The sequence below is a fragment of the Hemiscyllium ocellatum genome, chromosome 21, assembly GCF_020745735.1.
Source record: "Hemiscyllium ocellatum isolate sHemOce1 chromosome 21, sHemOce1.pat.X.cur, whole genome shotgun sequence".
Classification (NCBI taxonomy): Eukaryota; Metazoa; Chordata; class Chondrichthyes; order Orectolobiformes; family Hemiscylliidae; genus Hemiscyllium; species Hemiscyllium ocellatum.
This window is the reverse complement of record NC_083421.1, coordinates 45,218,639-45,236,531: the sequence shown is the minus strand read 5'-3', so window position 1 is coordinate 45,236,531 and position 17,893 is coordinate 45,218,639. Positions and strand designations below refer to the sequence as shown.

At 39.8% G+C, this 17,893-nt stretch overlaps 1 protein-coding gene across 1 annotated transcript in view; it reads right to left on the bottom strand.

The window, feature by feature from the left end:
* The window catches only part of olfml2a (olfactomedin-like 2A), a 65,754-nt gene that overhangs the window by 3,197 nt on the left and 44,664 nt on the right, over positions 1-17,893 (bottom strand). Inside the window, exon 6 of the mRNA XM_060841076.1 lies at positions 188-427. Within this exon, the coding sequence (XP_060697059.1) occupies positions 188-427 (240 nt within the window). The remainder of the gene's footprint in view (positions 1-187; positions 428-17,893) is intronic.

The window sequence follows — 17,893 nt, the reverse complement described above, 5'->3', positions numbered from 1 at the left end:
ATACTTCTGTAAAGCTCCTTGGGGCACTTTATTATGTTAAAGGAGCTGCATGAATTCAAATTATTGAATTGTACAATTTTCTTGAGAGGGTGGTTTGGCTGGTGCTTTGGAAATCTTGCATAAGATTGCATTCAAATCAATAAAAGGTAAAAATGTATAAAAATTCTTTTGCACAACATAAATATACCTTTATTTGGACCAGGTGATCGAGTGCTTGCCTCCTTGTTGGTGAGCATGATAGCATCTATGGAGCCAGAGCTTGTGGTTGCAGTAGCAGGAGCCATGGCACGACTGGTGGCAGAGAATGGAGTAGCTGTTATATTGCTTGTGCTCTTCTCAACTACTTCAAAATCATGAGAAATCTGAGTTTTTTCTGCTGTTCTTGATTTCTGATCCTCAGAACGTGAAGTTCCTTTCAATGAATTATCTGGAAGTCATTTAAAATATAAGAATGTGACTTAATTTCAAAATGTAATAAACAAAGTATCACTTTGAATTATACAAACTTAAGAGCATTTATTTCTTTCTATTGTTACTATTCAGAGATGCTTTGTTTAACATAGTAAATTATTTTCATTATATTATAATTCTAAAGATACTTGAGGTTTTCTATTTTAATATTTAACACTATTTTAATATTTTTTCTGTCTCTTAGAGTAAATGTGTGAAAACACAGTAAATGTTTGGTATAGCTGGTGTCACTGATTTTCAACCAAATTAGATTTATATTATCTGGAGTACTGAATTTTTAAATTTTGTTTTATGGAGGACTGCCTTTCATAATTCAGTCTATTTGCCCCTGAAAAGCAAAGCCTTGATTTTTTTTTCTGTACTATAAATTTGAATTATTCCCTTTGCATATTTCTGATCTATACTTAGATCTTGAGAAAGAAAAACAAGTTTTCAAAATATGAAGGTTAATGCACACTGTCCCTCTGCCTTAATTAATTTGATATTACCTTATAGAATTGGTTGAACACATCTCTTTGGAGAGGAGTTTTATGTATCTGAAATAGCAGGCTTCAGTAAAATTATTGATTGGATCCCACTGCGAGCAATCTTATTTTGTCCCAACTTTGGTGTTCAAAAGTCTACAGTAAAATTCTGTCCTTTCTCTCAGTTAAAAATCCATCTGAAAATTGCTTCAGCAGTTTCAGTGCAATCTATCCTGGGCATATTCAAGCCTGCAGTGTCTGGGCTATAGAAATCCATGAACAAAAATTGTTGATCATGGTCCAGAATTCTCTGTGATTTTATTCTCTGAACCTTTAAAAGTAAGATGCAAGTCTGTCCTCTTCCAAAGCTACTGACATGACCTTCTGAGCAAGTGGCAAAGCCACTCACCTAAACCTGCAGCGTATATACCATATGGATGCTGATAGCATCATTATCAATTTTAAATGAAAAACACTGAAAAATTATAAATTGAGGAGTTAGATAAAAAAAATGATAATGTGCAATTTAGTGATTGTAATGAGTTCAGCCAGGTGGACTTCATAGAGTATGAGTTCCCCGATTGAGGCTGTTTATCTGATCCAATCAGGGAGCCCTGGCTGACAGATATAAACATGAGTGTCAGACATCCTGTTCATTTTGACAGCTGACTTTGAGGAAGCCAGACTTGAGTCAAGTAGTATGCACGTGTAAATAAAGGATGACTTTGTGATGGGATACTGGCCTTTGTGAATTATTTCAGTGGCAACAAGAGAAACAAATATGCTCCTGCAGAAATTCACTTGCCACAGTTGTCTTTGAGGTAGGATAAGCATTTCTGGCATCATGTTGTTATTTGAGAAGCTAAACTCTGTCCATCCTGCTGTCGCAGATTGGATCCAGTATATGGAAAGAATGTATTATTTTTTCCAGGCACATGACATTGAAGCAGATGAAAAGCAACAAATAATTCACCTGACAGCTTGTGGACCCACAGGTTTTTGATTATTAGGAATCTAATAACCTGAGGCACCAGATACTAAAAACTTTCAAGCGTTGACAGATTTAGTTAAGGAATATTACAACCCAAGCCTCCTCTAATTCTGAGACACTATAAGTTTTACTTGGCAGTTCAAGAACCAGGGGAATCCATATTGGGATTTTTGAGAGGGTTAAGATGACAGGCAGACACATATGACTTTGATTTAACCATTTTGAGATGTTGAGAGACTGTTTGGTATGTGGGATTAATGTTGTGACCATGCAAGAGTGCTTACCATCTGAGGCCCAACTAGACTTCAAACAGGTACTACAACAGGCTTGTCATTAGAAAATGAGACAAGTGGGGCATATGAGTAACAAAGTATGCCAATGGAAATAGATAACCTCAACAGGCCGAATGAGTTTGCGGGATAATACTTGAGTGAAAGAAATTGCATAGCCTCATTCAAAACAAATCATAACCAGAAGTCCTCTAATTAAGCCCACAGCAAAACCCCAAAACAAAGCCAAACACAGCTCCATAGTATCCATCATCCAATGGTCTGGCAGAAAGAGCAGTCCAAACTTTAAAGGCAGGCTTAAAGAAATAGACCAGGAGAAAGTGAGGACTGCAGATGCTGGAGATCAGAGCTGAAAAAAATGTTGCTGGAAAAGCGAAGCAGGTCAGGCAGCATCCAAGGAGCAGGAGAATCAACATTTCGGGCAAAAGCCCTTCTTCAGGAATGAGGAAGGTGTGCCAAGCAGGCTAAGATAAAAGGTAGGGAGGAGGGACTTGGGGGAGGGGCGTTTGGAATGCGATAGTGGAAGGAGGTTAAGGTGAGGGTGATAGGCCGGAGAGGGGGTGGGGGCGGAGAGGTCGGGAAGAAGATTGCAGGTTAGGAAGGTGGTGCTGAGTACGAGGGTTGGGACTGAGATAAGGTCGGGGGAGGGGAAATGAGGAAGCTGGAGAAATCTGCATTCATCCCTTGTGGTTGGAGGGTTCCTAGTGGAAGATGAGGCGCTCTTCCTCCAGGTGTCGTGTTGCCATGGTCTGGCGATGGAGGAGGCCAAGGATCTGCATGTCCTTGGCGGAGTGGGAGGGGGAGTTAAAGTGTTGAGCCATGGGGCAGTTGGGTTGGTTGGTGCGGGTGTCCCAGAGGTGTTCTCTGAAACATTCCGCAAGTAGGCGCCTGTCTCCCCAATGTAGAGGAGGCCATATCGGGTGCAGTGGATGCAGTAAACACTGTGTGTGGAGGTGCAGGTGAATTTGTGATGGATATGGAAGGATCCCTTTGGGCCTTGGAGGGAAGTGAGGGGGAGGTGTGGGCGCAAATTTTGCATTTCTTGCGGTTGCAGGGGAAGTTGCTGGGAGTGGAGGTTGGGTTGGTGGGGGGTGTGGACCTGACGAGGGAGTTGTGGAGGGAGTGGTCTTTCTGGAACGCTGATAGGGGAGGGGAGGGAAATATATCCTTGGTGGTTGAGTTTGTTTTGGAGGTGGCAGAAATGACGAAGGATGATATGATGTATCTGGAGGTTGGTGGGGTGGTAGGTGAGGACCAGTGGGGTTCTGTCCTGGTGGCGATTGGAGAGGCGGGGTTCAAGGGCTGAGGAGTGGGAAATGGAGGAGATGCGGTGGACAGCATCATCAACCATGTCTGAGGGGAAATTGCGGTCTTTGAAGAAGGAGGCCATCTTGGTTGTTCTGTATTAGAATTGGTCCTCCTGGGAGCAGATGCGGTGGAGGCGAAGGAATTGGGAATATGGGATGGCATTTTTACAGAGGGCAGGGTGGGAGGAGGTGTAATCTGTGGGAGTCAGTCGGTTTATAGTAAATGTCTGTGTTGAGTCGGTCGCCCGAGATAGAAATGGAGAGGTCTAGGAAGGGGAGGGAGGAGTCTGACACGGTCCAGGTAAATTTGAGGACGGGGTGGAACGTGTTAGTAAAGTGGATCAACCTTCTCCTCGGAGCACAAGGTAGTGCCGATACAGTCATCGATGTAGCAGAGGAAAAGGTGGGGGTTGGTGCCAGTGTAGCTGCGGAAGATGGACTGTTCCACATATCTGACAAAGCCTACAATCCGATGAAGAAATAGCCTACAGCTTCACTTAACACAAACTGTCCTGGATCTTATTTGATTATCGGACCACCCAACATGTAACTACAGGGACAGCTCCAGTAGAGTTGCTAATGGGGAGAAGATACCGCATCAGGTTAAATCTGATCTTCCAAGATCTGGTGGGGTGAGGGTGAAATGGCATCAGGAATGCCAATGCTGTATACAAACTCCCCTATGTGAGAGGGTGTTTAGGGGGTGAGGTTTGGTGCCGAAACCAGGGAAATGGCCCTGCATGGGTAAGAGGCATGGTTGAAGCTAGGTCAGGTCCTGTGACATACAAAGTTTGGGTAGGTGAAGTTAGCTTGAACAAGCAAGTGGACCATTTGAAAGCTGCAAACTTGCAAATAGCATGATAGCAAAATATACCCAGCTCCTCTGCACAGCCAGAAAGGCTGTTGGAATCTGTGTGCTCTTCCCTTCCACCTAGTGAAGAAACCTCAGAGTCTGAGATGGACATGGCAGATGTCGCAGTCTTAATGCCTTTACCACTTGAAGAAAAGCATGACTTTCTCCCAACACACCCTGGGCGCATGAGGTGCAGTACATTGTGCCTGTATCTGAGGCTAAGTCATAGGAACCAGATCATGTGTGAAACAGACCAGAAGTGGCTACAAGAGAAAGAAAAGGCCTACATTCCCGGGTTTAGAGGATGTGGTGACTGTAAAATTGTCAGCCAGGCAGACCTCACAGAATATGAGTTCCCCAACTGGGGCTGTTAATCTGGTCCAATCAGGGAGCCCTGGCTGACAGATATAAACAAGAGTGCCAGAGGTTCTGTTCATTCTGAGTAACTATGTTACAAGGAGTTTCCACATGTAAATAAAAGTGCCTTGATGATGAGACATGGGTCTCTGTGGAGTTATTTCATGTAAGACCAGAGAAGGCAACAATATTCTCTCGGTGCCACAAGGAATAGTTGGGGCTCATCCACATAAGAATATTAAAATACAGGTGCACAATCCTTTATCTGAAATGCTCGGGACCAGCTGGTTTTCGGAATTCTGAATTTTTTGAATTTCAGAATAAGTGAAAGTTTGATGCTGATTTTTTAAAAAAAACTTACCAAACAGCAGACTCACTGTGAGTAAAATGGACCATGAGACAGAATTGAGGCCTGCCAGTGCTGGGCCACGCCACCCCTCCATGTTGCATCTGAGTAACACACATCGATTGGGTGTGGAGTTGGGTTAACTGTTTGCACGCCAAACAATCTTGTTAATGAGAAAAAAACTTCAGATTTCAGAGCTTTTCGGGTTTCGGGATTTCAGATAAAGGGTTGTCTACCTGTATAACAAATAAGACTAGACGAAAGCTACTTGTCTTGTCAGATCCATTTTACCATTCAATAAGATTATAGATGATTTTCCATCTCAACTCCATTCCACATTATGTCTTTGGATGATCTCCACTTCAGTCTATCAATACCTATTCCCTGATCTATTTAATTTCAACTGACTAGTTTCTACAAGCAAGCAGGAGGTAGACCATCAGCACAGTAATGAGGGGTGTGGTTATAACTGTTGTGGCCTTGTGATGCTTCTGGGCAGATCGGAAATTAACCCAGCATTGCAATTTCCTGCTGGAAACTCACTAGGAGTTAAGTCAACCTCTGATGTATTTGGAGGATTATAAACATTGTCCCTGTCACTCCCAATTGATTGTAACTTAATTACAAAATAACATCAAAATTTTGAGCTGCATCACTTCTTGATCTATCAATGATTTCTTGTTAATGTATTCTCATGTTGTTTGCTTTGTATTTGGTTATATTCGTACATGAGTCATTTAATATTTCACAAACATTAAATGCCAACAGAAGAAAACATGTTTATCAAATGTCAGTGCAGACTTGTTGGGCCAAGCCAAAGGGCTTTTCCTGCATTGTATGATTCTATTATTCCATGAACAAATTATCATGAAAGTATGCTGAAAATATTAAAAGTAGCAACAAAAAAAAGTATGAATATTAAAAATTTGAATGTCAGAATGAAAATTTAAAAGGGCTAAAAATCCATTGAAGTCTCACTCATTTAACTTCTCACTGGCATAACTACGATTCCACACAAATTGGACAGCAGAAAATGTTTCATTTATCATTGGTCTTTCTTTAATATATTTTAATATTTGAATAAATACTGCACTCAGCTTTGGTAACATTATTGTAGCTCACTGGTGGTTCAAAGTAACAATAAACTGCTATATGATGATCTCTGAATCTGAGACAGAGGGGCTGATCTATTCTGCTGCCGTGCCCCTTGCCACTGTGGCTGGAATACCTGCCAACTTGATTCTACTGCTTCCTGCTCTTCTAAATTTGCTGATTTTTTTAATGGATCAAGAAAATTAAATTTAAAGTCATGATGGTACAGAAATGTTTCTGCTTTCCTCAATGGATTAACTTTAAGTAAGCAAACATTGAATTAATATTTGTGGTCTAATGCTTTTGTAATGAGATTTGTCTCTTGGACAGAAGTAGCAGCAGGGACCTGACCTGGATTTAATCTTAAATCAGTTTTTGCAAAGAACCAAGGAAAATTGACATTCTTTAAAAGACTGTGGTTGCAATTCTTCCTCAATAGAAGTGGTAGTAACAGTGGCAAAAGGAGCAAATAATTGGGCAGGTTGTCACTGAGGAGATACACATGTCCTTCCTACTTGCCCAGAAATTATGTTCTGGTAAGGTAGGCCCATGGTTTCATGTCTGATCTTCTTGAATAGCTACCAGTTAAGGCCTTTCACAACAAAAACAGAAATTTCTGGAGCAAATCAATTAATGACCACTTAAGGGTCTCATCCCACCTGGGCTACAATTATGTCAGTTCCAGATAGGATGAGAAAGTGCCACCCAATATTTAGCAGGATAAGCAACCAATGGCTTTGTTCTCGTAGACAGTAAACCAGGAAGTACACATTACTGAATCACTAAACTTTTAATTTTAAGTTTTACAGTTAGTAAAATAAATGATTGGAATATACATATGGGATTCAGGTAGAATCTATGACATCATAAATCAAACATTAAAAATAATTATTTTAAAGTGATATAAAAACAGAGATTTCTGGAGAAACTCAGCAGTTCAGGCAGTGCTTGTGGACAGAGTTAATGTTTTGGGTCCAAAGACCCTTTTTTAGAAATCTGTTTTATTTTAATAGCTGTTGAAAGTCCAATGATAATAGTGAAACTGGATTTTCAATAATTACTATTATTCACTATTAAAAACACAGTTGCACCTCATTCAACAAGAAATATCTTTCTCGGGCTTTTGTTATTCGGACTAACAAGAGCTTAAGTTCTGGATGGCTCGATGTTTGTATTCTGGAGTCATGATTTGGAGATGTCAGTGTTGGACTGGGGGGGGGTTGTCCAAAGTTAAAAATCACACAGGTTATAGTCCAACAAGTTTAACTGGAAGCACTAGCTTTTGGAGCGCTGCTCCTTCATCAGGTGTTGTGTGATTTTTAACTTTGTATTCTGGAAGAACTTCAACAGGGCATTGTCTGGGGAAGCGTAGAATCACTGACATCAATTTCTTAATTACCTCATATACCTCCGATGTGCAAAATGTTCCCAAAGTTGCTGACAGTTTCAAAGTAGTAATAAAGCCAGCAGGTTTGCTGTCATTACTGCCTTATAACATGGGCTATTTAGTTTTAGTCTGTTTTTCTCCTTGTGGATTTTGATGAAAAGATATAAAGTTTATATCAACCCAGTATATTCCAAGTTCTTGAAATAGAATGGAGATTGTATTATTATAACCTATAATTGAGTAACATTAGAATTAGAATGAGGTTTCATTGTGACACGTATTCATGTACAGGGATATAGGAGTATAGTGGAAATGAACAAAGTTGACATTTCCCATGCCATCTTAGGTACAAAGGTGCCTAGGTATATAATCTTAGGTATAAATGAGAAAAATAAAGAAATAAAATTAGAAGTTCAGCATTACAGGCCTCTTAAAGCAGAGAAAGAGAGAAAAATATAAACAGACCGAGTAGATGAGTCCAGGCTGGGCTTCAACTTAGGTCTATGCTGGGCTTCACCTCTCGGCTGTTGTTGAAGATGGTGATTGTCTAGCATTTATGTCTGCAAATATTCCTTGCCACTTTTCATCCCAAGCCTGGATATTGTCCAGGTCTTGCTGTATTTGGACTTAGGTTTATTGTCAGTAGGCCTCTGAGTGATTTATACAGGTTATATGTTAAGCTCATTCATGAGTAGGAACATAGCTAGTAGAAGAAAACCTTAGTGATCATAGCAACAAAATTAATGTGGTTATGCCTGGAAAATTAGCCTTACTACAAAATCATTTAGGTTGTTTGATTTGGAGAAATTTATTCCCCAGATTCATTTAGTGAAAACATGTGGTGCAAGTCATTCTGAATTTACATTCCTTATTTTGGTACTTGGAATTATTCTCACTTCAGAAGTAGTTTCAACCTCAATGCTGCAATGCATGACATTATTTTGTAGACTGCATACCCTTTCCTGTAAATAACTTCAAACATTATTATTTACTGAGTTCAGCAATGGCATATATCAAAATTCTCAATAAGCAATTTTTTTTAATTTTATGACATCTTTTCTAATATCAAAAGGTATTATTTTCTATTCCCTGTTCTTGCGCTATCTGCATTTTGTTCACACTGGAATGAAAATTCAATCAAGAAATATATATACATATATTTGTAAATAAAGGGCGAGTTAGTGACAGGATACCGGTCTCTATAGACATGACTTGGAGGTGCCAGTGCTGGACTGGGGTTGACAAAGTTAAAAATCACACAACACCAGGTTATAGTCCAACTCTTTGGAGAGTTATTTCAAGAGGATAAATACAATGTTTGAGTAAAACAAATATATGGAATCAAAATCATAAAAGTATATTTACAATCCTGATGAATGGGCAACATTCTGAAAGTTAATTCTGTTTCTCACTCCACATAGGCTGTTTTCAGCATTTCTGTTTTCATTTTTTATGATATGTAATAAATGAGTAGCATGGTGACTTGGTGATTAACATGGCTGCCTCACAGCACTAGGGATCCAGATTTGATCTGAAACTCAGGTGACTATTTGTGTGGAGTATGCACATTCTCCCCATGTCTGTGTGCATTTCATTTGGGTGCTCTGGTTTCCTCCCACAGTCCAAAAATGTGCCAGTTATGTTGATTAGCCATGTTGAATTGCCAATTGGGTCCAGAGTTGTGCAGGCTAAGTAGATTAGCCATGCAAAATAAAAGGTTACAGGGATAAGGTAAGTGGGTGGGTCTAGCTGTGATGCTCTTCAGAGGATCAGTGTGGACTCCACACTGCTTCCACACTGTAGAGATTCCATGATTCTATGAATTTCCCTGAAACCAGTAAAGTCACTGTCTTATTAAGTCAGAAAGCAATGTTTATCAGTATTTTTGGAACAAAACGTTTAATCAAATACTTGAATTGTATTTGCAAAAAATTTTTTTTTTGGTTGTCTTTTAGTCCCATTCTGATGCCATTTCAAATAATCAGTCAGGTTTACTTTGGAGTTTTGTTCCAATGCAAAACCATGCAATTTCAAAATAGATTGATTGGCATCAATGCAAAGATGGTTATCAAAACAGCCACCTGCTTATCCACAATTGATGTCAGTTACTAGTGACAGATGTTCCTAAGCCTGAACGAATCTGCGCGTGGGCACTTGACACCATTATGTTCCCTGCATGCTCCTTGTTCCACCTACAAATCACAACTTTTTCAAAATAGTCATTGACATTTTTGCACGTGTGCTAACCACTTTGTTTTAAAACCTTTAACTGAATTTTACTGCATTTTTTTTTTACATTTTAAGTCTAAATAATCAGTCCTCTCTCCTGAATAGCACACCTTTTTACTTAAGGTACAAGTGTGCATAATTTAAATAATTTTATGCTTTGAAAAAATCTCACACTTTAAACAAGTTAATTCCAGTGGGTATTGTCATTTATGCCAAACTAAAACCAAACAAAAAAATCGGTATGATCGGAATTCTATTTGTTTGCATATTTTGCCAAATCTACATATACTAGACTATTGTTAAATCCAAGGATATATCATTATCATTTCTTGAAAGGACTTCTCAGTTACCATCAATAGTAAAATTTTTGTTCCCTGTCATCTGGACATTTAATGTTGAATAGTGCATATAAGCAAAATCTAAGGAATAAACTGTTTCAAGGATTTACTAACATATATTTTACACATTAGAAAAATAGTTTGTTAATATTCTTTGGGTTCTTTGCAAGGGTATGGCTTCAAGTGTGGAGTATATGAGTTTAAATGGAATATGCAGAAACCTAGTTCATTTGTTGCTTTGTACCTTCTCACCAGATCCTCAAACTATTATTAATGCAATTCTGCGAAGTTAATTATTACCCTCCTCATTTGCTAATTTTAAAGTGACTAGCCCACATTACCCTTCACTATTGGGTAGCCTTGTTTGTCTCTCCTCAATGCATAAAGGACTTGTTCTGAAGCCACCTGATAGATGTTGGCTATGCAGGGACCCAGGCCTGACCTGAATCGATTTAGCAAGGACCACTCTTTTAATGATACTTAAAAGTTTGCCATTTGATGTGGTTTGCCATGTTAGTGACTTCCTGTTTCTCATTCCTTGATCCAAAGCATGCATGCTGGTAGATCTTGCTCAGGGAGTTTGCTCCATATGGAAGATGAAAGGTAGGAGGTGAAGTGCAGCTTGGATGATTTTTATCAATTAGTGGATGTGTGGAAATTTGCAAGAACCAAAGATGATGGAGGGGTGTTGATTAAGGAGTTCCAGTTATGATGTGCTGCAATTACATTCAATTGAGCAACTATAATTTTCAAAAATATCTTTAATCACTCTCTCAAAACAAAATTAGGAATGGTCACTGAATATGGTGGTCACTAAATATCACTTACAACTTGATGATGGAAGTTTATTCTATATATCTAATTCCAAATAGTCTTTCTCTGCACACTTTCACAATGATTATTCCAGAGCTGATGCTCACCTTTTTGAGCTGCTTTATTGTGGTCCTGACACCATACTAACAACCCCATGCTGTTCTGTCCTTATGGATTCTGTGTATTGGGGTTCATTCCGGCATTCTAAAGGCTGCTGTCTTAGACTAGGCTGTTCCTACTCTGATCCTATTGCATCCCTTTCATTGCCTTGGGTACTGTAAGAATGATGATTGTCTACCTCACAGGAATTCTAATGAGTTCCTTCATTTACATGCTAGTACACGGAATATTTAACTTTGTATTATAGTGTAATTGTTGTATGGCAGAGGTGATGGCACAATGGACATGTCAGTAGACTGGTAAGCCAGAAACCCAAACTAATGGTCCGAAGAACATCGGTTTGAATCTCACTATAGCAGAGGTGAATTTCAAATTGAACGTGGATGTTGGTTTGCTCGCTGAGCTGGAAGGTTCATTTTCAGACGTTTTATCACCATACTAGGTAACATCTTCAGTGAGCCTCTGAATGAAGCACTGGTGCTGCAGCCTGCTTTCTATTTATATGTTTGAGTTTCCTAGGGTTGGTGATGCAATTTCCGGTGGTGACATCATTTCCTATGGTGATGTCATTTCCTGTTCTTTTTCTCAGGGGTTGGTAAATGGGATGTAAGTCAGCGTTTGTTGATAGAATTCTGGTTGGAATGCCATGCTTACACGAATTCTCGCATGTGTCTCTGTTGGCTTGTCCTAGGATGAATGTGTTGTCCCAGTCGAATGGTGTTCTTCCTCATCTGTATGTAAGAATACTAGTGAGAGTAGGTCATGTTGTTTTGTGGCTAGTTGATGTTAATGTATCCTGATGTCTAGTTTTCTGCCTGTTTGTCCAATGTAGTCTTTGTTACCGTTCTTGTAAGATATTTTGCAAATGGCATTATTTTTGCTTATTTTCTGTATAGGGTCTTTCAAGTTCGTTAGCTGATGTTTTAGTAAATCTTCCAGCTCAGTGAGCAAACCTACATCCAGAACTTCAACCTGAGCTACAAATCTTCTCAAAATTCAAACTGAATAAAAATTTTGAATTAAATGCTAGTCTAATGATGACCATGTACTATTGTAAATTGTTATGAATATCTATCTGGTCCCCTAGAAGGAAATTAGATTTAATTCCCAACAGTATGGAAACAGGCCCTTCGGCCCAACAAGTCCACACCCAGACACATTCCCCTATATTTACCCCTGACTCATGCACCTAACAATGGACAATTTAACATGGCCAAATCACCTGACCTGCACATCTTTGGATTGTGGGAGGAAACTGGAGCACCCAGAGGAAACCCACATAGACACAGGGAGAATATGCAAACTCCATGCAGAAAGTCACCTGAGGCAGGAATTGAACCCAGGACCCTGGCACTTTGAGGCAGCAGAGCTAGCTACTGAGCCACCGTGCCCCCTTTGTCAAAATTTGCCATCTTTACCTGGTCTGGCCTACGTGTGACTCCAGATTCATAGCAATATTGACTCTTAACTGCCTGCTGAAAATAGCACGAGGAAGCCATTCAGATTTTTTTTAAGAACAAATAGGGAGTGACAGCCACTTTCCCTTTATGTTAGCACAACAATAGCATGTGACTGGTTTGTCAAAGTTACATAATAATACATGAACTCGTGCATTGCCATATACAACAACTACCACCAAGTTTATTTCAAATTTTAGGGAAACATAATTTCAATGAATTCCCAACATCTGAACATTTGAAGCAGAATCATTGTGGTACTTTCACTGCTCATCCTAATCTGATTTGCAAGAGATTGTTCAACAAGAATGATGGTTTCCACCATTTTTGTAACTCATTTTGCAATTTAGTTGATGTAGTTCTGTTTTCATTCTCCCATACTCTACAGTAATCATATTGCTTTGATCACTGCTTTGAGTAATATAAATATTCTTCTGTTCCTTCTGAATATTCCTACCAGAGTTTGAATATGTCAAACTGTAGCAGTCCAGCTTTTCTGAGGACTAGATTTTCTGACATGATATCTCTAATGCAAACCTTCTGACCTGTTACCAAAGCTGACAAGGTCTTCACGCTATAGCCAGAATTGTAGCAATTCTGTCACACTATCTTCTGCTCATTTGTAACTTTGCTGGTGAATACCAGAATCAACTATGCTTTCTCTTAAAGTCAAACAAGTTTTTGTTGCAAACGTTTCGTCCCCTGGCTAGGAGACATCATCAGTGCTCTGGAGCCTCCTGCGAAGCGCTTCTTTGATGTTTCTTCCGGTATTTATAGTGGTCTGTCCTTGTCGCTTCCGGGTGTCAGTTTCAGCTGTCCGCTGTAGTGGTTGGTATATTGGGTCCAGGTCGATGTGTTTGTTGATGGAGTTTGTGGATGAATGCCATGCCACTGCCAGAGAATTCCTAGAGGCATGGCATTCATCCACAAACTCCATCAACAAACACATCGACCTGGACCCAATATACCAACCACTACAGCGGACAGCTGAAACTGACACCCGGAAGCGGCAAGGACAGACCACTATAAATACCGGAAGAAACATCAAAGAAGCGCTTTGCAGGAGGCTCCAGAGCACTGATGATGTCTCCTAGCCAGGGGACGAAACGTTTGCAACAAAAACTTCCAGCTCGGCGAACAGAACCACAACAATGAGCACCCGAGCTACAAATCTTCGCACAAACCTTGAAAGTCAAACAAGTCTAATCTCAATCTTTGCCAAGGAGATTAAAAGATAATAAAAGATTTATTGATATCTGACTATTTATTGCACACATGTATGAAATTATCTATTTTTTAAAAAAATGTTTGACCACTAGATTGTTGTGCTCAAGCTCTGCACTTAGTTATTCCTAAATTCCCTTCATGAATTATCTTAGATTTTCTTCTCTCATGTGTTTTGGTGTTGCCAGACTGAGCTAAAACTAGCAGCTCCTTTACAATGGACAACTGCTTCCTTTGCCCATAATATTTACATAGAAGCTGTTCTGTTGGCCTGTTGTCTAGACAGAGTCGTCTGATTTGGGTGCATTCTACATCTGCCTTTTGATCTTCATGAAATTCCTCAAAGTTAACTCCTGAAATTCCTCTAAGTTCTTTTCCAAAGTCAGCAAATTATTTGTTATTACTGTCAAAAATGTTTCTACTTCTTAAATAAAGTCTAATATTCTGCCTCAACTTTAGCCACTGTCGCTCTGGATAGTACATCAGGTTTAATCTGCACCTTTCCTAGAACACAGATAGGTCTGAAACTCTGGAGTCTCAGTGACATTTTGACTATTTCCTTGGAATCTAATTGTGTAACTAATGGTTTGTTGTCAGTTTCCTCTTGAAACTTCATTCCCATCAGGTAACCTGTGAAATACCTGCATCCCCAAGTAATTGCTAAAACCTGTTTCTCTATTATTAGCACTTTGGGTCCAAATTAGATTGGTTTCCTACTTACATAAAAAACAAAACAAAGATCTGTGATGCTGGAGATCTGAAAGAAAAAGCAGAAATTGCTGGAGAAACCCAAGAGGTTTGGCAACATCTATTGGAAGAAAGCAGAGTTAATGTTTTGAGTCTAGTGACTCTTCATCAGAACTGTCCACGAAAATGACCCTGAGCATCAGGTTACCTGCCACTTCAAATCACCACCATGTTCCCATGCCAACATTCCTGTTGCAGGCCTGCTGCAGTGTTCTATTGAGCCTCAAGACAAGCTCAAAGAACATCTTATTTTCCCCTTAGGAACTTCATGATCTCTAGGACTCAACATCCAGTTTAACAACCTAAGAGCCTGATTCCAAGCTTCCAAGTTTAGTACCCACCCCATACCCACTATCACACACTTTATGAAATTAGACACAAACAGTGGCTTTTGGCAAACAATAAGAATCAAGGCTGTTACCACTTTTATCACATTATTCAGGTGATCTTGCTTTAATTACCTACCTTCTGGCATTTCATCAGCATCAGAAACAATTCAACAGGCAATGTTTCAAATCCTTAAACTGAAACAAGGACTAAAACATGGATGACATACTTGTTTGCACCATAGCAAAAAAACAGCATGATCACAGTGTTCATAAAGTTTAGTAAATACTCAGAGTACAAGCCTCACACACAATGTAAAGTATCAATTCACCATGACATTACTGCACCATGCCGTACAAATTATGTGCTTTTAGCATAGTCACCCATTCTCATGTACTCCTACGCCCATTATCATATCGCTCTCAGCTCATTTGCAATACTATTTTATGGAGCATTTGTTTAGTTTTCCAATATTTTCAGTAGAACAGATTATTCAAGATACAAATTGATCTGAATAATAGCAAGTAAAATAAAATTGTATCCTTTCACAAAACAAAACCAAACTCACTTCTGTTGGGTTACATATTGCATATCAATTAGAATATTGACTATTTATATCACTTCCTTATAAGGTAATTGGTTTGAATACTTTTCCATTCTCACTGTTTAATGACATTTGGGTGACACCAGCACTTTTGTTCTGCAGAGACCCATTGATGAATTATCTCACTGCAGGTCACTATTTACTGATTTTAGCTGCACTATACTCTTAATTATCCCATTGATGTAATACAAAATGCATTGAACCAATAAACATTATTATCAAGTTGCTTACTTACCAAACGCTAAAGGAGGAAAAACACATGGAAACTCAAATATCTTATTTTTCTGACAAAAAAAAACAAGTAGTTCACCTATAATGCTCATTTATTAAGCGCAATTTGGCTATAATGCGATTTAAGAATTGCCAACTTTCTTTTTTAAATAAAGTGAACTCCTATTCGCTGTTACACAATTTGTATCCCTGTCACTAGGTGTGACAGTGCCCGGAGGACTGGGCTCCGTGTCAGCATTACGTGATCAGTCGGCTCATGTGCTTTCTCATGAAGAATTTTGTTAAAGGTATTGTGAAATATTTTTGCTAATGGAGTTGGAAAAGCCTCGTGAAAATGCCTCTACAGCCTGAGGGCAAGAAGCTGGGAGAAATCCATTAACTTAAAAATGTAAACAGTTGAGATAAGAATGAAATTTCACTGGAAATTAACTAACAGTAAAGGACAATGTTGAACAGCAGTTTGAAATTTGCCTCTGCTATTTGTATTAAGAGTTTTTTTTTCTCCTGTTTTGTTTAGAAAAAATGTTAAATGTTAAAGAATATCTGCAGACTCCTATGAATCTGTTCAGTGACTAATCACTATGGTAACCAACTGCAAAAACAACTAGTACATGGGTTTGGACTTGGTCAGTCAGCTGCTCAGGGTGGTCAAAGAGAAAAAACTCTGCAGATAGTGGGTGAGCGAGAGAAAGATGGGTGGTACATTGTTAGTTTTGGTGCATGTGTGGAGATGTCCGGAGGAGGTTAGTAGGCTGTGCAGAGGAGACTCAGAGCTAGTCAGGGTCAGAGGTTAGTGATATTGAGAGTGAATGAGGCAGATGTTGGAGGAAATGGTGGGTACAGTAGCAGAGATAATGAGTGTGAGGTATCAACGAGAAGATAGTGGCACTTACATTTGCAGAGTGGAGAAGGATCTTCTTTCCACATTCTGTGTATTCCTTCAGATGGTTGATACTACACTGGCCAGGATGGTAACCTTGGTCCAGGTTGGTGCGGTTGCAGTAGAATGCGACCTCTGTTGGCCTGAGAGAAAAGGATATCCTGCCTCTGTATCACCTCCTCCCCATCAACAGCTCCATGCCCCTGCCCAGAAAGAGACGCACCAACTTTCCATTGTCTGCCACGTCCAGGGTCAATGTCAGGAACCATACAGGGCGGCTTCAGACTGACAGCTCTTGTCTGGGTGCACAACATTTTTTTTAAAGATGGTGCTGCACCACGAATGTTGGTCAAATCTGGGATATCCAGGAAACGGTGAGTTGTTTTACAAATGGCACATGATATAATAATGCTAGAATTTGTGAGAGGGGCATCAAAGAGTTGGGTAGGTAATAAATCAGATGAGTTTAGGTGATAAACGTCTCCAAACATCATGACGTGGAGCCCTCCAAAACACTTGACAAAACTGATGCATAGCAAAAGACATTAAGATTCAGCCCTTGATCTATCAAGCATGTTTCATTCTAGGATCTGACATGCAGTGTTACCATTGGATGGGATCAGAAGACTGGATAGAATGTAGATGCCAATCGAGAGTAATCAGTTGAAGATTGTGCTAGAGTCATAGAGATGTAAAGCATGAAAACAGACCCTTCAGTCCAACATGTCCATGCCGACCAGATATCCCAACCTAACCTAGTCCCACCTGCCAGCACCCGGCCCATATCCCTCCAAACCTTTCCTATTCATATACCCATCCAAATGCCTCTTAAATGTTGCAATTGTACCAGCCTCCACCACATCCTCTGGCAGCTCATTCCATACACGTACCACCCGCTGCGTGGAAAAGTTGCCCCTTAGGTCTCTTTTATATCTTTCCCCTCTCACCCTAAACCTATGCCTGATGGTTCTGGACTTCCCAACACCAGGGAAGAGACTTTGTCTACTTATCCTATCCATGCCTCTCATAATTTTGTAAACCTCTATAAGGTCACCCCTCAACCTCCGACGCTCCAGGGAAAACAGCCTGTTCAGCCTCTCCCTGTAGCTCAGATCCTCCAACTCCAGCAACATCCTTGTAACTCTTTTCTGAATCCTTTCAAGTTTCACAACATCTTTCCGATAGGAAGGAGACCAGAATTGCATGCAATATTCCAACAGTTGCCTAACCAATGTCCTGTACAGCCGCAACATGACTTCCCAATTCCTGTACTCAATACTCTGACCAATAAAGGAAAGCATACCAAACGCCTTCTTCACTATCCTATCTACCTGCGACTCCACTTTTAAGGAGCTATGAACCTGC